The sequence below is a fragment of the Notamacropus eugenii genome, chromosome 6 (assembly GCF_028372415.1).
Source record: "Notamacropus eugenii isolate mMacEug1 chromosome 6, mMacEug1.pri_v2, whole genome shotgun sequence".
In the NCBI taxonomy this organism is placed as follows: domain Eukaryota; kingdom Metazoa; phylum Chordata; class Mammalia; order Diprotodontia; family Macropodidae; genus Notamacropus; species Notamacropus eugenii.
Genome location: NC_092877.1, coordinates 52,914,646 through 52,941,719, shown reverse-complemented (window position 1 = coordinate 52,941,719; position 27,074 = coordinate 52,914,646). Strand labels below are relative to the sequence as shown.

The 27,074-nt window shown below is 37.1% G+C and overlaps 1 protein-coding gene across 7 annotated transcripts in view; it reads right to left on the bottom strand.

The window, feature by feature from the left end:
- Window positions 1-27,074, bottom strand: part of ADD1 (adducin 1) — a 111,616-nt gene that overhangs the window by 29,577 nt on the left and 54,965 nt on the right. For all 7 annotated transcript variants that reach the window (XM_072620059.1, XM_072620056.1, XM_072620061.1 and 4 more), the window contains exons 3-8: window positions 18,070-18,232; window positions 10,179-10,330; window positions 6,290-6,370; window positions 5,940-6,089; window positions 2,219-2,362; window positions 826-924 (exon numbers count right to left, since the gene is read on the bottom strand). In XM_072620059.1, coding sequence (XP_072476160.1) covers window positions 826-924; window positions 2,219-2,362; window positions 5,940-6,089; window positions 6,290-6,370; window positions 10,179-10,330; window positions 18,070-18,232 — 789 coding nt within the window. The remainder of the gene's footprint in view (window positions 1-825; window positions 925-2,218; window positions 2,363-5,939; window positions 6,090-6,289; window positions 6,371-10,178; window positions 10,331-18,069; window positions 18,233-27,074) is intronic.

The following is a 27,074-nucleotide window of genomic DNA, read 5'->3' as shown; positions in this document are numbered from 1 at the left end:
CTGCAAAAACAGTTATCATTTAATCATGGAAGTACCCCAGTCTGACAAAATCACAAGTCTTTTGGATTCACAAAATGATAATGCAAAATTTAAAGGACTAATCTTCAAAAAGTTCCTTTAGCAAGCTTAAACAATGCAATGTTCAAATCTGGTGCCAAATATAAGAAAACAAAGCCCTTATAAAATATGCATGAAGTACGCCCCTTTGTAGCTACACATTAGGAGGTATTTACTACTCCAGAGTTTGTTCATTCATTCAATAAATATTTGAACATGATATTTTTAAAAGACTATACGAGGTGCTACATGGGATACAAAGACTGATTTAACAAACATTAAGTGATATAGCCTACGTGTAATGCAATATACTAAGTGCTATGATAAGGTATACAGAAAAACGATTAAGACTTGATGTCCATCATGTGGCCTATCGTCTAGGAGGAAAGAACATATATACAGATATTACTATTAATATGAGGTAGAGAATGTGTTAAGTGTCAGAAGAGAGAGAGAGAAAGATCACTTCTGGGCTAGAAAAATTAGGGAAAATATTGTCAAGATGGTGGCATTTGTACCAAAGAAGGCACAAAGCATTCATTCATTCCAGAAATATTTAATAAGTAACTATTATGTGACAACCTCTGAGCTACTGGCTTTTGTTCATTTAAATTTCCAATATTATGAGCTCAATTTCAGCATTGACATTACCTTTTTTAAACTCTCCCCTAGTTTTGTGAACAAATACTCAAATATCCCCATGTAAATTCGCTTCTACTAGAACCTTTTAAGTGAAACATGGATTAAAATGAGGTGCTCAGTATTTACCTGGATCTCACAAGCTACCACAAGATTATGTATATAGTAGAAAGCTTCTTCAACAGTTTCTCCAACTGATACTAGGCCATGATTCCTGAGAATAAGAACCTGAGGGGAAAGGTAAATAGAAGAAAAATAAATTTTAAAAAATGTAAAAAAAAAAAGGTAACTAGAAGGGGATAAAAAGGAAAATGAAAAATTTTGGAAGAGCTTTGGGAGGACTCATACATTAATGTATTATTGATGGTGCTATGAATTTGTCCAACCATTTTGGTAAGCAATTTGGAACCATAACTAAGAAGTCATCAACCTGTGCATACTCTTTGACCAGGCAATCCAACTACTAGGCCAACCCCAAAGATGTCAAAGATAGAGGGAAAGGTTGCATATGTAAAAGAAAATATTTATAGCAAAACTTTTTGATGTAGCAAAGAACTGAAAACAAATTGGATACTCATTAATTGAGGAGTGGCTGGACAATTATGGTATATGAATGAAACGAATGAATTAAAAGGCACTTATTAAGCACTTACTACCTGCCAAGCATTGGGGTATGGGCTGCGGATATAAATACAAAAGCAAAGACAGGTCCTTCTCTCAAAAAATTTACATTCTAATATGAAGATAACTCATACAGGGGAGTGGTGACCAGGTATAGGCATTTTGGTTCTGAAAGTTAGGGGAGTAGATTGACATACCCCACTCAGTATAGCTGATCTGATCGTTTTGTATATTTCTAAAATTGGATGGGGGAGCAAGATACAGGTGGGAAGGAAAGTGGATGAATTTGAAGGAATGAATTCAGAGAAAACTGAGAAGACTTGTGTGTACCAATATGGAGTGAACTGATGTAAGATAACAATTTATATAATATGAAAAGGAAAACAACTTTGAAAAAAACAACTGATCAACAATGACCATCAAGAATTCAGAATTATAATTATGAAGCGTATCTCCCATATCTCAGGATTGAAGTGCAGAATGAAAGAGAAAAATTTAGACAAAGCCAATGGATGAATTTGTTTTGCTTTACTGTGCTTATCTATTATAAAGGACAGCTTTTATTTTCTGGGGGAGGGAGGAAGTGGGGAGTGATAGTGATAAAATAAAAAGAAAAGAAACAAATAAAACATCTTCTTAAAAGACAGAAGAAAGCAGAAGGACATTCAGAAGGTAATAAATATAAGCAGAGTTGTAGCTCTGCTTAAATTTGATATACATATAAAAAAACCCAAGAGGTATATATAACGAGATTCACAAGCCTCTTTTCTGTTTCTTTTTTTTTTTTAACAAAGTATTCACTTTAGTTAATGTTTACATTTATAATAAAAAAGGAAAATTTTTAAAGGAAAAAATAATTAGACAATTTTCCTTCATTCTCTATTACCCAGTATTTACTGACCTTGCTTTTAGGTCCTAAATTTTTCTGAATTAATACTTTTTCTTCATCATCCACCAAAATCCCATGATAGTCATGATAAGCCACTTCTCCAAGAGAAAGTGCTTCTGGTGAGATTGGCAAAAGCCCACACTTCATTGCAGAAACCTAAATATGGTAAAGAGTGCAACTAGTTATTAACATAAAACAAGGACTATATACTGTTTATTTTCCCCTTAATGAATCCATGGTTTCATTACTGTGGTACTGCACTGGTACAGATCACAAACACTTTGAAATCTTTAGCGTTTTATGTAATTCTTGTCTAAAATTTCCTACAAGTCCTCTATAGAGGATGCAGGATGTTGGAGGCCTTCCTCTGGTTCTTTTAATATTTAAGAGTTACTAGTGCAACACTTGGGCTAGCCATCCCTCTTCTAAGCCATCCCATACGCTAAGCCACTAAATCTGTCCCTTTGTCCTCATCAATCTCTATCAAGAAAAAGGAAAATGTTCTTTTAACAAATCCTCACCTTGTAATTTTCCTTCATTAAATCACTTTAAGATGTGAAATTGGAAAAAAAACATTATCAACAAAAATAAAAACAAAATTTATCATTACAACCTCAAAAATAGGTTTTTAAACTTGCTTCCTATTCATGATATAAATCTGATTGAGACTCATTAAAAGTACAAATTATCAAGTGCTAATTTTAGCATATCCTCTCACTATCCTCACATTATCCTCTCACTAAAAGTTTCCCAAAAATTTAAAAATTGTGCTATGGGCTTGCTTTAGAATACTGACATTTCATTTCTTGGGGGTAGTCAGAAGTCTTTCAGAACACAACAATATTTATTCTATAGTAGGCTTCACTTTCTTAAATAAGCTACTAAGGAACAATCTAACAGAACACGTTCCAATTTAATTTCTTTCATAGTAATAAATCTCAAAAATTGACAGGAAATTTTATTTTAGGGCAAACCATTCTCTCTTTTCTTAGTACTCATTTTAAAAAACATGAAACATGCCATCTGTTTTACATTTTATACTCAAAACCTGCCTCCAATAGTCCCTAAAAATCCAGGGATTGTTAGGTAACCTTAAAAATGTGCATATCCCTCTTCAGAAAAATTATGTCAGATAAAAATCAGTAAATCCATCTACATCTTTGAGTTGGAAATCATTTCAGCCATGAATCAGATACAGATGTACAAAGAGAAATGAATCAGACATGTCAATAAACCAAACATCCTAATAAAGGAATTGAAAATAAGCATTCATGATCTTCTAAAGTCAGCCTTGGCACTCTGAAACCCACAAAAGGTATTATTAAAGTGTAATAAACTTAGTAATAAAAAGGAACATTCTAAAGGTATTAGTTTTCCATGTACATTATTAGAAAGTAGTATACATATTGTAAAGATCTCATCGGTAAGCTGCGCTAAGTCAGACATCTCTAGTCTCAGTGGTTACAGTCTCTTCTCAGTCAGACCACCCTAAGGGACTGGTTCTCCACATATGATCCACAATGTTCTCCCTCTTCGTTCCATATCTATTTCTTTATCACCTAAATCAAGGGGCTTGGCTCAGGTATAAGTGGTGTGAAGATCTTAATTTAAAAACCAGTATCCAGATATTAATGCCAGATAAATTCTGTACAAGTTTTCATTACTCTATTTGTAATGGATTCATAAAATATTTATTAATAACTTGGATGAATGGACAGATGAAATGCCTATTTAATTGAGGGATAACTTGAATTTAAGAAGGATAGCTAAAAATTTCTTCATAGATTAGAAAATTGGGCTAGATAAGATAAAATTTAATAGGCATAAATGTAAAGTTCCACAGTTGGATTTTAAAAATCCAAATGTACAAATCCATAGGAAAAAGACCTGAAATTTTTAGGTTTTTTAGGATTAGCAATGTGACACAATGGCTAAAATAATTTAATATATATTGCTCAAGAAGTATTTGTTAAGCACCTACTATGTGCCAGGCATTATGCTGGGACTCTGGAGTACAAATACAAAGAATGAAACAATCTCTCTTTGAAAAGACCTAAATATGATTTTGGGCTGTGTTCATATACTGTTCAGAATAAGGAAGCAGACAATGTTATGTACTCCGTCTTGGCCAGATATTATCTGGAGTACTGTGTTCAGATCTGGATGTTACAGTGAGAAGCTAGAGTTTGTCCACAGGAAGGTGATCAGGGTGGTGAAGAGACTTGAAATTATTTTATACGAAGACAGGTTAAGGGAAAAAGGAATATTTGGTTTAGAGGAAAGCAGGCTTAGGGCAGATGTTCTTAACCTAGGGTCCATGAATTTGTTTTTAAAATATTTTGACAACTATTTTAATATAATTGGGTGTGTAATGCTTGGTAATACTATCTGTTTTATTTTATACATTCAAAAACATTATTCTGAAAAGGGATCCATAAGCTTCACTAGACTGCCAGAGTGGTTCATAACATTAAAAAAATAAAAAGATTAAGAACCTCTGACTTGGGGGGAAAAGGATTGTTCCTTTTCAAATAGTTTAGTTGAAGGACTATAATGGGTAATTGTAACTAGACTTCTGTTTGGCATTAGAAGGTATAAATGGGACCTATTGATGGAAGTTCTAAGTTAGATCTAAATATTAGGAAGAATTTCCTAAAGGTTAGAGCTGTCCAAAACTAAAATGGTCTGCCAGAAGAAGTATTAAGTTCTCTGTCACTGGAGGTCTTTCAGGGGCAACTAGGCAACCATGCTGGGGCCATTTCACGATCCAGGCAGGAATTATATTTAGATGATCTCTAAAACACCTTTTAACTCTTAAGATTTTGTTCATTCAAAGGCAAATCATCTCCCCAATTTAACCTTACTTCCCACCCCACCCTGATCAAACATGAACAGTACAGAAACTTAAGAAATATATCATGAAAGGGAGAAGACTGAAAAGCACTATTTTAAAATAACTTATAGTCAACAAACCATCAAGCACTCGTTAAGTGCTTTCTATGTGTATTACGCTAAGCAGTGGGTTTACAAAGGGTAAAAATAGTCTCTAAATTCAAGGACCTCACATTCTAAACTGGAGAGACAACAAGCAAATACCCATGTACATAAAAGATATATATAGTGGAAATGAAAGATAATCTCAGAGGGAAGGCACTAGCAGTGGAGAGGACTGGGAAAAGGTCATTTGAGCTAAGTCTTGAAGGAAGTCAAAGAAGTCAGGAGATGGAGATGAAGAAGGGGAAGATCATTCCAAAGACAGAGGACAACTAGTGAAAAGACATGGAATCAGGAGATGGAATGTTGTGTTTAAAGAACAGTAGGCAGGCTAGTATAGCTGGATTGTAGAGTAGGTAGAGGGGAATAAACTAAAAGGATTAGAAACATAGGAAAGGCCTACCTGAGTTGTAAAGGGCTTTAAATGTCAAACAGAGCATTTTATATTTGATCCTAAAAGTAACAGTAGCCCCTGGAGTTCACCGAGGGGGTGGATGTGATAAAGTCAGGCCTATGCTTTGGCAGTTGGATGGAGGATAGACTGAAGTAGGAAGAGACTTTAGTCAGGGAGACCCATCAGAAGGCTATGGCAATAGTTTAGGTGTGAAGTAATGAGTTTTCAAAATATCTACAAAATATTCCAAAGTTTATTTAAGAACATTTGCAAGAAATTCTGTTAATAGGGCCAAGTTTACACTTTTAAAAATTCTTCATGCTACATTTAAGTAAATATACTTACTGCTGCCCCTGCTGGTGTATGTATATGAACAACACACTTAATATCAGGTCGAGCAGCATAGATGGCAGAGTGCAATGTAAAACCAGCTTGATTCACTCCGAGATTGGTGCTTCCACGATCAACTACATCTCCTTGAAGATTGATTTTAACCTTAAATTATATACAAAAAAAAATTTAAAAGCTGTACCCCAAATTCTTCTATGATTACAACTTTTGATTATGATTATAACTCTCCAAATTAAGTTAATTACACAAAATAGGACACTTTTAACATATCTGTGAAATACTTAACTACCTGGGTATGATTTGCATACATATCCATGCCATGTATAAAAAGGATTATCACTTACCAAACTGGATGCTGTCACTTCACTATAAAGAAGTCCAAAAGGTACAATGAGAAAGTGTTCTTGCTCAGAATTTACTCTTGCCTAAGAGAAAAAATATTAAAACTGGTTCAAAATTCCACTAAAAACGTTTATTATGCTTTTTTTATACAAAGAACATATGATCAAAAAGGTCAGTTCTTAGCTTACAGGATATATATAATGTACATTTTAGTGAACTGTATGCAGAATATCTGAGATAAATTCCTTTAGATTTTTACAGTTTTTTATGCTTAAATGAAGCAGAGGATGACAAAAGTGGGAGAGGTATATTTTGTAGCAGATCTGCTAACTAATTGGGTATGTCCAAGGAAGACTGGAAAAGTGAAATAATGCTGTTGCCTTCTCTCTCTCTCTTAAAGGAACTTGCAAGGAGGGGAGTAAGGAATGAGGATTTGAAATAAGATGCATGTGTACATAAGAGAAACAGAAATGGCGGGCAAGTTGAAGGAAGAGAAGGAAGGTTCTGGATGGTGGAATTAAGCTTTTTACACCTCTGTCTCATTTCTCTTGTTAAGAGTTGGTACAGTAGCTGACCAAGTAAATCATGCTGTGTCTGCAGGAAATGCCATGCTGAGACTTTTGTGTAGCTTAAAAGCACCATATGCTAAACATGAATGAGTTCAGGACCCTGTACAGGCACGAGTGGCTCAATGCCCAGATGAGGGATACAAATTGGATGAAGTAATGGAGCATATTCAGGTACAGACAGGGTGGGCTATGTGGTCCCTGAGTTAATAACTCTGAGGTTCTACAATTCTATAAATGATGTTTTATAAAGAGGAACCAATTTCATCCCTATTTATAGTTTACTAAATTCTTGCCAATAAACTACAGTTATCTCTTCCATATCATGGGGGCTAGGGGTGCTACCCTCAAGATCTGGAAAATCCACATAAAATTTCTTGGCCTTCCCTTCATACCAGAGAAGAAATCTGTTGATATTTTACAATTGATATACATATATATATATATATACACACACATATACATATATACGTATTATGCATTTCTATGAGTTTCTAAACTTTTTGTGTCATCTGTTGGTCTTCACGTGTCTTCTGCAGCTTCTACAAGACTCCTCCAAAATTTCCACTATATATATGGAAACCATGATGGGGAAAGTTGCAATGCAGAAGACAACTATATTTGGTCACTCCATAAGATAAGGTTCAATTTTATTTTTTTTTACCCTCCTGCACCCCCTGGTGGCTACCAAAAGCAACATCAAGAGTAAAGACATCAAACTGCCCTGAGGTGTCAGAATTCAAAGAATCTCTGAATTGGAAAACATCTAGTCCAACTCTTGCCTCTAAAACATCCCCACTGCTTCCACTTAAAGATCACCAGTGATGGGGAACTTACAGCCTCCCAAGTCAGCCACTTTTAGACAGTTCTAATTATTTAGAAATAACTAAAACCAAGTCATTACTATTGATAGGTTATACAGAATTTTAGAAACCAAAAACCTGCAGAAGATGAACAATTACAAAACTCCATATTAAAACTGTAATAAAATTACATATTACATCAGAGGGAGTCCTCCATTTTGCTGTACAGTCAACAAAATAAATATCAGTAAATCTCTGTCCAGGTACTTGAGTCAGCCGCTAGTCTTGATAAACTAACCTCTCCCCCTAGATGCTACGGGTGCGAGGGGTTAGAACTTACTCTTTTGCTTCTAAATCAAATAGTTCTTCAATTTTCATGTTGTCTCAGATGGTGAGTTCCTTGAGGGCAAGATTTTTTTTTTTGTAAATAGTATTTCATTTTTTCCAATTACATGTAAAGATTGTTTTTAACAAGATTTTGAATTCCAAATTTTTCTCCCTCTTTCCTTTCTCTACTCCCTCCCCAGGATTGTCTTCTGCCTCCTTTTGTATTCTCAGTGCTTAGCACAGTGCGTGACACATAGTAGGGACTTAAATATTTACTGGGTGACAGTTAAAGAAGAGGATGCTCAGAACAGCAGCAAATTTCCTATCTGTTTGAGTAGGGGCAAGGGAATCACTTATTGGAGATGTTTTACAGGAAGGTTTGTACTTTAGGTGAAGACTGAACTAGACCTCTGAAGTCTCTTCCCAATCTGAGATTCTATGAATGGATTTAATAATATGAATGATAATAACTTTAAAATGTACTAGTGACTGACTGTGAGGTTAGTAGTTTAAGTGTTACTTTGTATGAGTAATGTCAAACTCAAATACAAAACAGGATTGCATATCAATTTAGAAAACCAATATGTAATGTTAATTATTTTGTTAAACATTTCCCAGTTACAGTTTAATCTGGTTTAGGCTACTTAGGAACTGGGTTGAGAGCTTGGGTTGGGAAGTTTAACACCTCTGCTTTACACATTTTAGAGATGAAGAAACTCAGAAAGGTGAAATGGCTTCCTTATGGTCAGACATTAAGTGTCAGAGCCAGGACTGAAGGCCATGGACTTCTTGACTCCACGTTTGGTACTATTTCCACAAGGCTGTATGCTATCTCTTATTTTTCTTCAACAGTGTTTCCATTGAGAGAGCTTCTATTGGCTACCAAGAAGGTTCAGTACATTAATACACTAAGGTCATGAAAATGATCCAAAAAAGAGGAGGGGGATGTAGAGGAAGGTACCAGATTGCAGTCCCTGGCAGAGGTAATGCCAGAGGCCATACTGCACTGCAGCTCTGCACAAGCACCAGTGCTTTTGGAGAACTAACACTGCCAGACTCTGGCACAGAGGCAAGCTCAGATTTAAAAGATCAAAGACTAAATATAATGGGCAGTCCCCAATGAAAAGGAATTTGTACCAGTCACTAATGGTAATCTGTTCTTTCACTCATACTTCCCTTATTCCCCATCAGTAATGACTTAGCCCTCATAACCTCACACCTAACTTTGTTTTCTGCTTCTCTAATGTACTTACCAAATATTAAAACTTAAAATTGCACTAAAACTTTTGGATCATCCTGTATATTAGTTATCTGTGTATACAGCTTATCCCAAAGGAGTATAAGTTCAAAGAGGGCAAGGTCTCTACCTTATCTGAATGTTGCTTCTCCCCCAGAGCCATACACACAATAAGAAGTTAATAAATGTTTGTTGAATCAGAAGCAGAATTCAGAGATAAATACTTATAAAAAAACTTTAAAATATATTCTTTCCATAAAGATATTCTATAATTTATTTTTCTTTTATCTCCTATTCCTTTATCTGTAAGGCACAGAGCTGGGGAGATGGGTATCTTTCTCTAAAACTATAGTGACTGATGGATTTCAGTTGAACTAAGGTATAAGCAAACTTAATGAATAAAAATCTTCACATTCTAAAAGAAAAGAATAGGCTTTTAAACAAAAATAATTCAAGCAATTGACACTCATCTTAAACGCAAGGTAGTTCAAATTTTGAAAAGCTGTATTTTATTAGGATTAGTACTTTGAAGCGATGTCTTTTAAGACCCAGTTCAAACCCAAACTGACTAAAGTTCTACTTGTTCTCCTCTACACAGCCAGAAGGTCAACTAGGTGAGGCAGTGGATAAAGAGCCTGGGGTCAGGAAGATTCCTCTTCCAAAGTTGAAATCTGGTCTCAGACACTTATTAGTTTTGTGAGCCTGGGCAAGGCATTTAACCTGGCTTCCCTCAATTTCCTCATCTGTAAAAAGAACTGGAGAAGGAAATCCAAATGGGTTCATGAAAAGTCAGGCATGACTCAACAACAAGAACCCAACCAGAAAAGTGGATCCTTTACCACTTACTCTAATTCAGAGTTCTTCTTCTTCAAAATGAATGGTAAGGTGGGGCCAAAGATAGGAGAAATACCATGTTCTGTATGACAATCATTTAGTAACTACCTCATTTAATACTTACTGTTATATGGTTGTAAATAAGCTGAGACCACCCAAAAAGATCTGCTAATCGGTAAAAAGCTGCCAATTTACATCGTAATAATTTCTCTCCTTTATCATATGCAATTGAATCAGATCCCCTAAGATCATTCACTGGTGTCACCATGCCAAGACCTGAAAGAACAAGAAACAAAAGCAAAGGATTTAATATTTAAGCACAAATTCAAACAATGACACTTTTCATTTTACAAAGGAGTGTAAATACAGCATGTCAACTGATCAAAACAAACTTGCAAGATATGTAATGTCATAATTACTATCTTAATTTTATAAATTAGAAAAATTGGGGTTTACATTAATAAAATTCAAAAACATCCCACAAGCATTTATTAAGCGTATGCAAGACACTGTGCTGGGTGATGAGCTTACAAAGACGTAATTTAAAAACCACCCCTTAAAGAGCTTACTTTCCATGGAGGAGTAGAGGGAGAAGAACACAGTGTGTAAATACTTTTGTGGGGGACTAGGAAACACTTCCTACTGAACCGCAGAATCAGAGATTAGAGCTGGGAGATAACTCAGAAGTCATCTAGTGGAATCCTCTTGTTTTACAGGGGGAACACCTGAGAAGGATTTTGAAGGAAGCTAGTATTTTAAGAGGTAGAGGTGAGAAGAAAACGCATTCCAGTCATATTAGATAGCCCAGGCAAAGTCATGGAAGTATAAGTCGTTGTTTGTTGTTCGGTCTTTTTTCAGTTGTATCCAAATCTTCCTGACCCTACTTGGGGTTTTCTTGGCAAAGATACTGGGGTGGTTTGCCATTTCCAGGTTAGGAAACTGAGGCAAAAAAAAGGTTAAGTAATTTGACCCATGTCACAAAGCTAACAAATGTCTGAGTCCAGAGTTGAACTCCTAACTCCAGGCTCGGTACTCTATCTACCGCACCACAGAAGGGATAAGACTGAATGCCAAAGTCAGAAAACAAGCAGGCCAGTATGATTAGAAGATACACTGCATGAAGAAAAAGTAATGTGAAATAAGACTGGAAAAGTGGGATGGAGACGGAACACGAAAGGTTTTAAATGACCAACCAAAGTGTTTGAATTTCACACTAAAGAAAAAAATGGGAAGTCACTGAAGATTCTGAAGCAATGTTTTGTGGTTACACCAAGTCTGACACCCCTGGTTTGGAGGATGGATGAAGAGAGAAGGGAACAGGAGATGGGAGTTCATTAGAAGGCAACAGACCAGGTAAGAGATGGTAAGTGCCTAAAACAAGATGATGGAGGGTCTAAGAGATATTATGGAGGTAGAAATGACAAGTTAGGCAACTGACTGGACATGGAGGTTAAGAGTAGAAAAAAATCAAAGAAAATGTTCAAGCTAAGCAGATTTGCCCCAGGTAAATAAAGGGCAGGGTAGAGATTTGAGCACAGGTCTCTAGTCCATATTCAATGTCTTTTCCATACTACCATACTGGTTCTTATTGAACTGAGTTACAACTATCATTCTAGTGCTAATATAATGATTAGTTACTAAACTGGAAGCAAACTACTTCACTTCTCTCACCTTCACCCCACAACTTAAAAGATAAAATGGCATAATGGTAGTATATGCTCAGAGTCAGGAAGACCTGAGTTCAAATAACACCTTTGACATTACCTGTGTAATGATGGGCAAATCACTTAATTTCTTGGTTCTTCAAGCAATTCTTAAAGACCACAAATTATAGCTAAGTTGCCATCTGCATAGGGGCAGGAATAAATATTTCTGTATTATAAATCCAGTACAAGGAATAGGACTACTATTTCCATTTTACAGTTGAGGAAATAGGCAAACAGAAGTTAAATGACTCTCCCAGGGTCACACAGCTAGTAAATTTCTGAGGCTGGATTTGAACTAAGGTCCTGAATATGATTCTAGATACAGTGCATTTTCTACTTTGCCACACTACCTTAAACCCAGTGCTATGTTTTGGGACATTTGTTGTTGAAAAGTTCCTATTTTAAACAGATGTGCAGTTCTGAAATACAGATGTGACCTATACAAATTTGTAGAAAACCCTCTCCACCCTTAAGTATCTATATCTGCTAAAATAGTGCCCAAATGAAAACTAGTTCTTGCTGTTTATTTGTCAGTCATATACCCCAACCCTATTCCACCTCTTAACAGGGGACTGAATTTTCAAAAATGGTCTTTAACAGGAACACCCCTATCCCTAAAGCACTCCACCCTAAAATGTGGCTGCATTCCCAAAATACCAATTTTTTATTACTCATGGCTTTTATTACTCATATGAACCCCAGAACAAGGGAAATTACACAAAATTCCTGCAGTTCACAAATAAAATAAATAACTGAATATTATTTTTAAAAATTTATTGAAGATTAAATATTTTATTAATATCTGTCAAAAGATTGCAGTCTTACCTACAACCTAGGTAAAACTTTCAAGTTTTTTATATTCTCTAAAATTAGTCAAAACTAAATCTTAGCTCAAAAAGTTAATACTATAATCTTAGGTGGCACAGTGGATGGAGAACTGGGCTTGGAATCAGGAGGAACTGAGTTCAAATCTCACCTCAGATAATTACTAGATCTATGCCCCTGGGCAAGTCACTTAACCCTGTTTGTCTCGGTTTCCTCACCTGTAAAATGAATAAAAGGAGTAAATAGCAAACCATTGTAGTGTCTTTGCCAAGAAAATCTCAAATAAGGTCATGAAGAGTTGAACTGGACACGACTGAAGAGACTCAACAAAAATAAATAATCTTCCCCAGCTTCTGGGATAAGAACTCATTGTTTGACAAAAATTGCTGGGAAAACTGGATAACAGTGTGGAGGAAATTAGGCATAGACCCATACCTGACACCGTACACAAGAATAAAGTCCAAATGGGTACATGATTTAGGTATAAAGATTGATACCATGAATAAACTGGAGAAGCAAGGAATAGTGTATTTATCAGATCTATGGAGAAGGGAAGAATTCTTTACTAAAGGAGAGATAGAAAGCATTATGAAATGCAAAATGGATAACTTTGATTACATTAAACTGAGAAGTTTTTGCACAACCAAACCCAATGCAACCAAAATCCGGAGGGATGTAGTAAATTGGGAAAGAATTTTTACAGCTAATCTCAAGGATAAAGGCCTCATTTCTAGAATATATAGAGAACTGACTCATATGTATAATCATACAAGTCATTCCCCAATTGATAAATGGTCAAAGGATATGAACAGGCAATTTTCAGAGGAAGAAATTAAAGATATCTATAATCATATGAAAAAATGTTCTAAATCACTATTGATTAGAGAGATGCAAATCAAAACCACATCACACCTATAAGATTGGCAAACATGACAGAACAAGAAAATGATAAATGCTGGAGAGGATGTGGGAAAGTTGGAACACTAATTCATTGTTGGTGGAGCTGCGAGCGCATCCAACCATTCTGGAGAGCAATTTGGAACTATGCCCAAAGGGCTACAAAAATGTGCATACCCTTTGACCCAGCAATATTGCTACTAGGACTATATCCCCAAGAGATCATAAAAATGGGAAAGGGTCCTACATGTACAAAAATATTTATAGCAGCACTCTATGTAGTTGCCAAAAACTGGAAGTCAAGGGGATGTCCATCAATTGGGGAATGGCTGAATAAATTATGGTATATGAATGTAATGGAGTACTATTGTGCCATAAGAAATGATGAACAAGAAGACTTCAGAGAGGCCTGGAAGGACTTATATGACCTGATACTGAGTGAAATGAGCAGAACCAGGAGAACTTTGTGCACAGCAACGACCACAGTGTGTGAGAGTTTTTTCTGGTAGACCTGGAATTTTGTAATAATGCAAAAACTTCTTATAAAAAAAAAAAAATCCCAAAGGTGGTTCTCAAGGCAAAATGCCTTCCACACTCAGAGAAAGAAATATGGAAGTCATTCGCAAAATGTAGCAGATCATGTTTGTGTATGTGTATGTGTTTGTGTATCATGTTTTGATTTGTTATATGATTTCTTTCATTTATTTTAGTCTGACTACATAGCATGACTATAGTGAAAATATACTCAATAGGAAAGTATATGTAGAACCTACACAGAATTGTATACAGTCGTGGGGAAGGAGGGAGGGAGGGGGTTAGTGGGGGGTAGGTGGGGGGGGGGATAAAATCTCAATTGTATGGCAGTGATTGTTAAACATTAAAAAATAATAAAAAATAAATAAATAATCTTTGAGTTCAAAGCAATGCAACACAAGTACAGTAACAATTTATCCAACCAGAGTTTAGCTATCTGGTAATCTCATCTATCTGGAACATACATGAGTTCAAGAAAAGAAGCAAAACACTTGCCTTAGGCAAAATAGTGTCAAAAGCTCATGCCTGGAAGCTTTATATACCTCATTAATAAGAAAGCCTGTCAGACCCTCACTCAGAGCCTATTGTTATCTTTTAAGTGAAAGATTATAGAGTACTTGACTGCGGATGACCAGAATCCTTATTGAAATGAACACAAATATTACAAACAATTCCAGTAGTTCAAATATCTGACATTCAAATCATCTATAATACATTAAAAGCAGCAGAGTATAAGGTGGAGAAGAGTAAGCAAACGTACTAGCAATATGAAGTAACAGGTAGATAGGTGATAAACCATTCTGGCCCCAAAATATTTTGGCAACTCAAAAACTATCCATTATGCCTCCTGAATCCAGTTCACAATTCCCAATGTCAATGACTTCCCCTTTGATAACATCAAAACTTGCAGTTTGTGCACTAACAGTTCAGGCAAGAATCTGTGGAAAATGGGTTCTCCACAGGATACACTGTCTAGTTTGAATCAACTTAAGAGAAAATGGGATATAATGAAAAAAGCAATGTATTTGGAGTTAAAAGGCCTGGGATCAAATCCTAGAGCTTCCATTGGAAGCTTTGCAACTAAACACCAAAACTCCCTAAGATTCAGTTTCTCTATCAGTACAAAACTGCACAGAGCTGTTGTGAGGAAAATGTTTTGTCAACTTTGGGCATTATTATGATCTTATAATTGGCAAGAATGAATAAGGCCAGATTCTGGATGGCCAGAACATTTAGTGAAATGAATACAAGTTAAATTTGGAGGTACTGAATCAGGCTTATATGGCCACAACCATAAGGAGGATTACATTTATGAGTTATAATTTTATAGAGTTCTCACAGAAATGTTTCTATCCGTAATTCTCAGTAGGCTTTCAATATCTATAAAAACGCTGATACAATTCACATCTGCAACTTAGTAAAAAACAACCAGCAAAAATATCTACTGCTTTTCTGGACCTCAGGGACCATGACTTCTGCTATATTTCAATGACTATTTTTTCTCCATTGTAGCTGCATTTGACATTTTCTTTTATTTATTTGTTTGTTTTATTTGTTTATTTTTAGTTTTCAACACTCACTTTTATAAGATTTTGAGTTTTACATTTTTCTCCCTCTCCAAGACAACATACAATCTGACATAGGCTATACATGTGCAATTATATTAAACATATTCCCACATTAGTTACGTGAAAGAAGAATCAGAACAAAAAGGAAAAACTGTGAGAAAGAAAAAAACAAAAAAAAAGAGAGAAGAAGGTATGCTTCAATCTGCATTCCAACTCCATAGTTCTTTCTCTGGATGTGGACAGCATTTTCCATCATGAGTCTTTTGGAGTTGTCTCAGATCATTGCATTACTGAGTGGAGCTAAGTCTATCAAAGTTGGTCATCACACAATGTGCTGTTACTGCGTACAGTGTTCTCCTGGTTCTGCTCAGTTCACTCAACATCAGTTCATGGGAATCATTCCAGGTTTTTCTGAAATTCATCTGCTCATCATTTCTTATGGAACAATAATATTACATTACATTCATATACCACAACTTATTCAGCCACTGCCCAACTGATGGGCATCTCCTCAAATTCTAATTCTTGGCCACCACACAAAGAGCTGCTAAAAATATTATTGTACATGTGAGTCCTCCATTTTTTATGATCTCTTTGGGATACAGACTAGCAGTGGTATCGCTGGGTCAAAGGGTACGCACAGTTTTATAGTTCTTTGGGCACTCTTCCAAATTGCTCCCTAGAATGGATCAGTTCACATCTCCACCAACAATACTTTAGTGTTCCATTATTACCACATCTTCTCCAACATTTATCATTTCCTGTTTTGTCATATTAGCCAATCTGATAGGTGTGATATAGCACTTAAGTGTTGTTTTAATTTGTATTTCTCTAATCAATAGTGGTTTAGAGCACTGCATTTGTCATTTTCAATGCACATATAGTCAATGAGTTTTAACCTTTAGGGAATCTGTTCCTATAGCATGACTGATGCTATAGGAAGGAACAAGACTGTCAAAGTCATTTCAGTAGCACATGTGGTAACATGCTTCTTATTTTTTGTGATGATGGCCCAGTCTTACACTTCCATCATACCCATTTGGACTTCTGGGGTACTTAAGAAACTCAGAATGCCAACGTGGTTTCCAGGTTATACTTCTAAACTATATAACTGGACTTTGCCCTCAGATCTGGTTAATGAATTTCTCAACCAACATTATCTGTGTTGACCCTGCCCACCCCTAACCCCCAGGAATCAGATAATGTAAGTAGTTGTATGGTATTCTGTTAGGAGGTCCTGGCAATCATGAACTGATTTATATTCATGAAGAATGGCCAAGATTTTTCTAAAAGTGTCTTGATGGTGCTGGTATTTAGCATCCATTTCCATTTGTCTCCTTTTAGGTACACCTTTATCTTTTAATGAATTTCTTGGTATAAAAGAGGCATTATTAAACTAAGAAGACTTTCTTTTGTCTCTGAATTAGTAGGCTATATATAAATTAAAAACCTTTCTTGGTCTAAGATCTATTTACATGCCATATTCATTGAAATTCATTATGAATTATATTTTTAAAGAAAGAATTATATTAAGTTGTGCCCATTTGAAAACTATGACATTTAGCAAGGAGACTTTTTATGGATTTCTCTTCATTCTGAAGATTCTTTTGAAAAGCCACAAATTACATGTTAAAAAAACAACATCCATTTCCCTGGGGAGAAGAGACACTTATTTTCTCATAAAAAAGGAGACCTTTTAAAACATACTGAAGAGTCAAGAATTTATTTCAACATATTTAACATAATTAATTGGTTTCACAAAAGAAGATATGAGGTAAAATGTTATAATGGTATGCAAGAGTTATTGCCACTTCAGTTCTAGTCGAGCTGGTAGTACTGATAATCAAATCTAATTTGATTTAGGATGAGAGAGGACAAACCCAATAACATCATGGCCAAGTTACATGAGACTGAGACAAGGTTTAATTAGAATGTTTTGCTGATATTTTTTTTGGCCAGGACAATGTAATATGTGACATCACTGTATTTTACTAAAAAAAAAAAATACTTATTATGTACTTCTTGTTTGGGACAAAGCACTAGACTTAAGAGTAAGAAAACCAAAGTTCAAAGATGGGCACATCCCTCTTTCTAGCTGTGCGACTGACAATTTACTTCATCTCTCTAGGGCTGACTTCTCATTTATAAAATTAGGGAGTTAGAATTGATAACCTTTTAAGGTCTCTTTCAGTTCTCAAATTTTATGACCCCGTTACTTTTGCTGACATCTTAAAATATTTCTATATCAAAGAGAGTAGGTAGAAGTTCTACTTACCTTTCTTTTCATTTCATATGAGAAATTAATAAATTGATGAGCAATTTACTATTATTATGTGCCAGGTACCATGCAGCGTATTGGGGATACAAAGACGAAAATGAAATAGTCCCTGTTTCAAAGGAATTTGCTTTCTATCAGAGAAAGCTTTTGGAAACTGTACATAAGCCATGATATAAAATTTATACCAAAAAATGGCCATCTACTCACTCATGTTCAGTGCAGCCATCCCTCCCTGAGGGGCCGCTGGATAGACATTAGGTACGTTTGTGGTCATGAAATCTGCAATCTGTTGTAATGCCAATAGGCCTGTGGGATTCTTCCCTTTCTTAAACTGTTCCTGGATCATCGATTCCAATTCTTCACAAAAAGCCTAAAAAGAAGCCAAAGAATATTTTAATAGTTAAAATTTGAAGAAAAGAGATTATTTTAGTTCAATGCTGTTTGATGCGATTTTTCTATCTGTATTATTAAAGAGATCTTTCCCTCATATACCTGAACTACATTTTAATCATTTCTCTTTGTTTTCCTATACAGAAATAAGTAATTCCTTCCTGCTTGACTAACTGGCCTAACAAAAGAATAATCTGGTCTAGTTCAGTGGTCTCCAAAGTTGAGACTATTTGATCATAAAGAGAATAGGATCAACCAATGAAGGGATGGGAAGAGGAGTGGCATCCCATCCTTAACAAGATACATACAGGCTTGTCAATGAGGATTATCTCCAAAATAGCCAGACCTATTCTAATCCCTCAACAATCTACAACTCTGACCTCCTTCTCTGTGGTTCAAAACTTCAGGCAGATCCTCAGTTCCTCACTAGCTCCACCCCAAACATATCAGTTGCCTAATCTTGTTCACTCCACCGCCACATATCTAATCTGTCTCCTTTTCTCTACCAACAAAGTTATCACCCTAGTTCAGGCTCTCATCATTTCTCATACATCGTATTCTAATAGCTTCTCAGTGTTCCTGCCCCTAGTATCTCTTCCTCCAGAGATCTACCAAAGTAATATTCCTAAAGCACAAGTATGTCTCTCCCCTATTCAATAAACTTCAGTGGGTAGCTACTTACTGATGGATAAAATATTCTTTCATCTTTATCTTATCCTTTTAAAATTTCTATTTTTATATGTTTTATAATACAATAGCCATTAGTACAGTAGAACCTATAATTTATAAATGAGTAAATATACATAATTGGGAGTGTAGGTTCAATTTTTTTTAACATACCTTTTTCAAGATATGTTAGAGAAAAAGTTTGAAGACCACTAGCCTAGATTATGACATGCCCCCGGATGGGTAGCCCACTGAATTAGCTCATCAATACACGTATCTTAGACAAATATTTCAGCTAGATAATGATATAAGCTCAGAACTATAAAGTAAAATGAGAATGGACTAGATTGCATTTGTGACTTTAGTAAAGATCTCATGAAGAACATAAATGATTGCAAAAGGCATTGAACAGATCATGTAGTGAGAAGTGTGGGAAAAGAGATGGACAGTTTGAGTGCTGCATTGATATCTAGGCAATATTAACAAATCCAGAAAGCTTTTAGTATACTGACACATCTTCCATGGAAGATTTCTTGAAAGACATAAACAAGAATCACTGAGGATGATAAGATATAGAGAAGCTGTAAGTTAAACCAATGCAAGGAGGACATGCACTGATGTCATAGCTCCAATTCAATATAAATAATGCCTAACATAAACACCAGAATATTACCTGATGTCATGCTGTTCAAAATAATCATATCTGAAATGTTTGTTTATAAGTACTATAGAGCTAGGAGTGTGCTCTACATAGTTTTAGGCTGAGGCCATTTGAAACTTATTTCCAGGTTCATTTCCTGACCTGGAAGAACACTATAAACTAAATAATAGTATTCACTAGGAAATTGTCAGGGAAAAACTGCAGAGTGTGAAACCCTCATAAGTGCAATAAATCTGTCAGTGGATACTTCATGACAACTGTAGCACTGTCAACCAAGAGCTCCTTAAAAAGCATCCACGGAATGAACCATGGTGAATAATACTACAGTAAACAGTGGTAGACAGTAAGTGGGAGGAAGGCTGAGAGCAACTTAGTCAACGTGAATTAAATAAAAGGGACATACACTGTTTGTTCATTTGGGCCATCTTAATAGGCAAAGCAGATTCTCATACATTAAACAAAGCTACAGTCATAACAAAATCAGTCAACATGAACAGATCATGTGCCCCATGGCCTCTGAGACAATGATATAGCTTTACTGATCACAGGAGTAGAACCTCTCATTCCTATACTGCCTAATTTTGACAAAACTCAGGAAAATGAATAATAGCAAATATCTTAAAGATTCTACATAAGTTTTGGCTAGGTAAATTATTTGCAAATATGCAAATAAGCATATGCATATTGTAATATGCAAAACCAAAACAGTAAAATTTATTAATGCCCTTAGAGTTCCAATAAAAAGAATAAGACTTCTGAACACGGTAAATTCTACTTTAATAATCCTCAAATATACATAAAGCAATGGGCAATATACATTTTTGCACACACCACTGTGTTTCCAATATTATTTTTGAAAAGATGTTGCTGTTATTGGCATCGATAGCAGCAGAAGCACATCTTACTACAGCACTTTAAGGTTTACAAAACCATTCTTCATAACTCTGTATAAGTATTACCTCAATTTTATAGAAAAGGAAATCGAAGCTCAGAGAGCTCAGATAAGCTGACCTTGGTCAACATGGCCAGTCAGAGTCAGAGTCAGAGTCAGGATGTGAACTGAGGGGACCGAGTCCAGTGCTTTTTTTTTTGGCACCATGCTGCTTCTACCTCATAAGAACTAGTTTTTGGTACACAGAAATGGAGTATGAATAAAATAAAGCTTCAAGATTTCTGATATCTGACTAGATTATGTCTAAAGGTGTCACATGTAGGAAGTGAACAACAACTAATCTGAAGAGGTAAAAAAGTTAATGCCCTTTTCTGAATCAAGCACTTAAATCAATGCTTTCCCTTTTGGAAGATATACTGGATAGATTTCATTCAAGTTTATGGTGATCCTTTGGCTTTTTAATAATCGATAAATCACTGTCAAGAATGTAAATGGAATGAATCGAGAACAAGGCTGGATGACATCCAAGGGCAAAAAAGAAGATGAGAGACCATTAACAGTAACAGCACCTATACAAGAAAATGATGAATACAGGCAATAACAACTAATTTTTCTACTGCACCTTACAGTTTACCATGTGCTAGACTCACCATATTATTTCTTCTGATCCTTATCACAATTCTGGAAGGTTGTGTGGCTTAGTGGAAATCACTATATTTGGAGCTTAAGGACATCGGTGGGAAAGCTAGTTCTGCTACTTGCTAGCCACATGAATTGGCCAAGACACTTCAGTTCTCTAGGCTGCAGTTTCCTCAAATGTAAAATGAAGAGACTGAACTAAATGATCTCTACAATCCTTTCCAGTTCTAAAGCTTACAGTTCTTAACAGGCAGTAAGGGTAAAAACAAATCTAAGTATATAATTTCAGAGATCTTGATGCTATATTAATGCTATAAATTAGGCAAATAATCATTGCTTAACCTTCAGAGATGCAAATGGTAGGCCTGGGTAAAGGTAGAAGAGACCAAGCCTCATACCAGAAAGAGTCTTCAAAAAAAATACTACATATAACAACATTAGCTAGTGAGGTAATCCTATTAAACATCTTCCACACTCTTAAGTACTGCACTAGGTGGATGCAAAGACAAAAGCAACCCCTGTCCCTGAGTAGCTTATAATCTAGCCAGGGGAGATAACATGCACCTTATATATCTATACATAATTGTGGATATAAAGTCACTAGGAGCTGGAAGATCAGGAAGAGTTTAGAATACTTACACAGTAGAGGAAAGTGATGCTTGAACTAAAGCTAACTATACTAAGAGGCAGAAGTACATTTCAGGCATGTGGGTTAGCCGGTACAAACGTCCAAAGTTGGCAGATGGAGGGGGCTGTACATGAGAAATAGAAATAAAGGTAGCCTGTCTAGATCATGAGAGTGTGTGATGAGGAAGGAAACATGTAATGAGGGGTGTAATGTGTCATAAGGAATAAGGTAGGATTGTAAAGGCTTTCATTTATATTAGAACTTAAAGGTAACAGAGAGTCACTGGAGTTTATTGAATAGGAGAGTGACTTGGTCTTATCTGTGTTTTAGGAAAATCACTTTGGCACCTGTTTGGAGAACGAATTAGAGTACGGAAAGAATTGAAGGGGGTGTTAAATTAGAAAGTTACTGTAATAGTCCAGAACTATAATGGTTTATGGTTATGTGAGTGAAAGGGAACAAATAAGAAAGATATTGTAGAGGCAGGGTTAACAAGATTTGGCAACTGAATATATAAGTGGTAGGAGTAAGGAATTGGGAATAACACTGACACTCTGAAATGGGGTGAAATCAGGGAAGTTTTGAAGAAGGCTGGATTTGGGGAACATAACAATGAGTTTCATTTTAAACATGTTAAGTTTGAGATGAATATAACACATCCACTTTAAAAAATTCAATAGGGGAGCCAAGATGGCGGAGTAGAAAGACACACATACACATAGCTCCGAACCCACAACCCACAGAACGGCTAGAGGGGACCAACTCACGGTGAATTCTGCACCCAGAGGCCACGGAATATTGGAGCGAGGGAAGATTTCTGTTCTGGAGAGATCTGCAAACCTCTCACGGGGGGTCCTTCGCGCTGCGGACTGGGCGCCGGGACTGGGAGCTGAGTGCAGCCCTGCAGCGGCCGCGACACCGTGAGGAAAAGATCCGAGCGGGCTACGGGGACGGGATCTCCAGTGGCCACGCGGGTCCCTCCACCCACAGAGGGACCTGCAAACCTCTCGCAAAAGGTCCGTCGCGCTGCAGACGTGGAGCCCAGCCCAGACCTGCGGTGGCCGCAGCTCCGAGAGGTACAGATCCGAGCAGGCTTCAGGGACGGGATCTCCAGCAGCGGCACAAGCCCCTCCACCCACAGGTGACGGGGGTCGGTGAGAGAGTCTCTTTGGCGGGTCGAGAGGGGAGTGGGGTGCTCCCATGGCTCGGCCCCCCCCCCCCCCCGGGAGATAGAAGCTGAGAGGCGGCTGCAGACAGGGGCTCCCCAAGCGGGCGGGAGCCTGGATCCATTGTGGAAGGTCTGTACATAAACCCCCTGAGGGAACTGAGCCTGAGAGGCGGCCCTGCCCCCACCTGACCATCTGAACTTAATTCTCACACTGAATAGCAGCCCTGCCCCTGCCAAAAGCCCTAAGGCGGGAAGCAGCATTTGAATCCCAGTGCCCAAACGCTGGCTGGGAGGACCAGGAGGCGAGGTGGGTGTGAGGAGAATATTCAGAGGTCAAGTCACTGGCTGGGGAGAATGCCCAGAAAAGGGAAAAGAAATAAAACTATTGATGGCTACTTTCTTGGAGAACAGACATTTCCTCCCTTCCTTTCTGATGAGGAAGAACAATGCTTACCATCAGACAAAGACACAGAAATCAAGGATTCAGTGTCCCAGCCCACCCAATGGGCTCAGGCCATGGAAGAGCTCAAAAAGAATTTTGAAAATCAAGTTAGAGAGGTGGAGGAAAAACTGGGAAGAGAAATGAGAGGGATGAAAGAGAAGCATGAAAAGCAGATCAGCTCCCTGCTAAAGGAGAACCAAAAAAATGTTGAAGAAATTAACACCTTGAAAACTAGCCTAACTCAATTGGCAAAAGAGGTTCAAAAAGCCAATGAGGAGAAGAATGCTTTCAAAAGCAGAATTAACCAAATGGAAAAGGAGATTCAAAAGCTCACTGAAGAAAATAGTTCTTTCAAAACTAGAATGGCACAGATGGACTCTAAGGACTTTGTGAGAAAGCAAGATATCACAGAACATAGTGAGAAGATTGGAAAAATGGAAGATAATGTGAAATATCTCATTGGAAAAACAACTGACCTGGAAAATAGATTCAGGAGAGACAATGTAAAAATTCTGGGACTGCCTGAAAACCATGATCAAAAGAAGAGCCTAGACATCATCTTCCATGAAATTATCAAGGAAAACTGCCCTCAGATTCTAGAACCAGAGGGCAAAATAAATATTCAAGGAATCCACAGAACACCGCCTGAAAGAGATCCAAAAAGAGAAACTCCTAGGAACACTGTGGCCAAATTCCAGAATTCCCAGGTCAAGGAGAAAATATTGCAAGCAGCTAGAAAGAAACAATTCAAGTATTGTGGAAATACAATCAGGATAACACAAGATCTAGCACCCTCTACATTAAGGGATCGAAGGGAATGGAATAGGATATTCCAGAAGTCAAAGGAACTAGGACTAAAGCCAAGAATCACCTACCCAGCAAAACTGAGTATAATACTTCAGGAGAAAAAATGGTCTTTCAATGAAATGGAGGATTTTCAGGTTTTCTTGATGAAAAGACCAGAGCTGAAAAGAAAATTTGACTTTCAAACACAAGAATGAAGAGAACCATGAAAAGATGAACAGCAAAGAGAAGTCATAAGGGACTTACTAAAGTTGAACTGTTTACATTCCTACATGGAAAGACAATATTTGTAACTCTTGAAACATTTCAGTATCTGGGTACTGGGTGGGAGTACACACACACACATGCACACACGCACACATACATAGAGACAGAGTGCACACAGTGAATTGAAGAGGATGGGATCATATCTCAAAAAAAAAAAAATGAAATCAAGCAGTGAGAGAGAAATATTGGGAGGAGAAAGGGAGAAATTGAATGGGGCAAATTATCCCTCATAAAAGAGGCAAGCAAAAGACTTATTAGTGGAGGGATAAAGAGGGGAGGCAAGAGAAAATCATGAGGTCTACTCTCATCACATTCCACTAAAGGAAAGAACAAAATGCACACTCATTTTGATAGGAAAACCTATCTCACAATACAGGAGAGTAGGGGACAAGGGCACAAGCAGGGTGGGGGGGAGGATAGAGGGGAGGGCATGGGGAGGAGAATGCAATCCGAGGTCGACACTCATGGGGAGGGAAAGGATCATAAGAGAATAGAAGTAATGGGGGACAGGATAGGATGGAGGGAAATATAGTTAGTCCTATACAACACAACTAGTATGGAAATCATTTGCAGAACTAAACAGATATGGCCTATATTGAATTGCCTGTCTTCCAAGGGGAAGGGGTGGAGAGGGAGGGAGCTAAAGAAGTTGGAACTCAAAGTGTTAGGACCAAATGTAATGTTCTTACCACTGGGTAACAAGAAATACAGGTTAAGGGGTCAAGAAAGCTATCTGGCCCTACAGGACAAAAGAGAAGACGGAGACAAGGGCAGAGAGGGAGGATAGAAGAGAGAGCAGATTGGTCACAGGGGCAATTAGAATGCTTGGGTTTGGGGGGGGGGGGAGGATAAAAGGGGAGAAAATTTGTAACCCAAAACTTTGTGAAAATAAATGTTAAAAGTTAAAAAAAAAAATAGAAAAAAAAATTCAATAGGCATTTTGTAATTTGGGACCAGAGTTCAGGAGAGATATTAGAGCTGAATATAACAGTTTGGGAGATGAGAATGTAAGAACAGAAATAATACTAGAATGATCCAAGCTAATGAGGTCACCAAAGGAGAAAGTAAAGAGAAAAGGGCCCAGAACAATTAGCAGGCATGATATGACTGATGATCTAGCAAAAGAAACAGAGAAGAAATAGTCAAACAGACAGGAGAACAACCAAAAGAAGGCAATATCATGAAAACCAACAAGAGAGGAGCAGGGGATGGTCAACAATGTTAAATGTCACAGAGAAGTGAATAAAGATGAGTACTGAGGAAAAGGCCATTGGATCTGGTGATAAAGAAAATGCTGATAACTTTGTTGAGAGCAGGTTCAGTTGAGTGATCAGGTCAAAAAACAGACTGTGAGTGGTTTAGAAAGGAAAGAAAAGAGAGAAAGCAGGTACAGTGACTGTAGAAAGTTATTGTTTTTTTATTTCTAAAGTCTTTGACACCCAGGAGTAAGAATCTCATGCTCAGGAAATGGGAGACCTCAGAATCTAGATTCTGAGGGAACAAAACAGGAAGTTTCTTTTGCTCCTGGGCTAGGGTGAGGGTTTTGATGATTTTTATAAATGAATATTATTGAAGTACCCTAAGGGAGCCTTTTAGACAAGTCAGAAGCTAAATGGGAGATGATAGCTAAAGCATTCACCAAGGATGCCAGCAGAACAGCATCCTGAAGAAACCAATGGAGAAGTATCGAACACAGTAGTAGTAATGTGCTACTGAGAATAGCATTCATTGAAAACTACAAGACTAGTGGGGAGCAGCTCTGTCTCAGAAAGCCAAATTAATGCCAGAAGAAGTGGTGAGATGTCACTAGAAGACAAAATAGTCAACCGGGCAACCAGCATTTATTAAGCACCGACCATGTGCCACCAGGAGCTGAGCTTGTAATATATAAAGTCAGACAAAAAACAGTCCCTGCTCTTAAAGAGCACACAGTCTAATATGGGAGACAACACACAAACAATTATATACAAATGAGATGTATACAGGATAAATTTGGGGTAGTCACAGAGAGAAGGCATTAAGATTGAGGAGGACTGGGAAAGGCTTCTTGCAGAAAGTGGGATGTCAGCTGAAACTTGAAGAAAACTAGCAAAATTAGGAGATGGAGATGAAAAAAAGAGAGTTCTAGGTATGGGGAAAAGCCAGCAAAAACACTCAGAGTTGGAAGATGGAGTGTTGTATGTGAGGAACAGCAAGGAGGCCAGTATCATGGATCTCAGAGTACATGGAAGGGAAAGTATGAGAAGACTGGAAAGACAGGAAGGGATCTTGCAGTGTCGAAGACATAAATCTCCTTTCTACACCTGTACCTTAGTCATGTGTCCCCTCCCTATGAATGTTTCCTGGCCACATGTGTTCCCCTCCACATGTATCCTTTATTTGTATCCACTCTTTCTGTCATAAGTATTTGTGAGAGCGTACCCCACTCTCTCATATGGGAGGAAGTGTTTTGTTGCTACTTCCTTTTTACTATGACATTTCAATAAGGTGCCTTTTCTTTGAATCAATTTTGTCCTCTGGATCACTGTCAAAGGTAAACACAATAGTGGGGTCTGTGAATGATAAGTTTTCACTTACCTGTTACATTCCTGATTTCTATAAAATGTCTCTCTCCTCTGTGCCAGATCTCCCAGTAAAAAGTTATATGAATGCAGA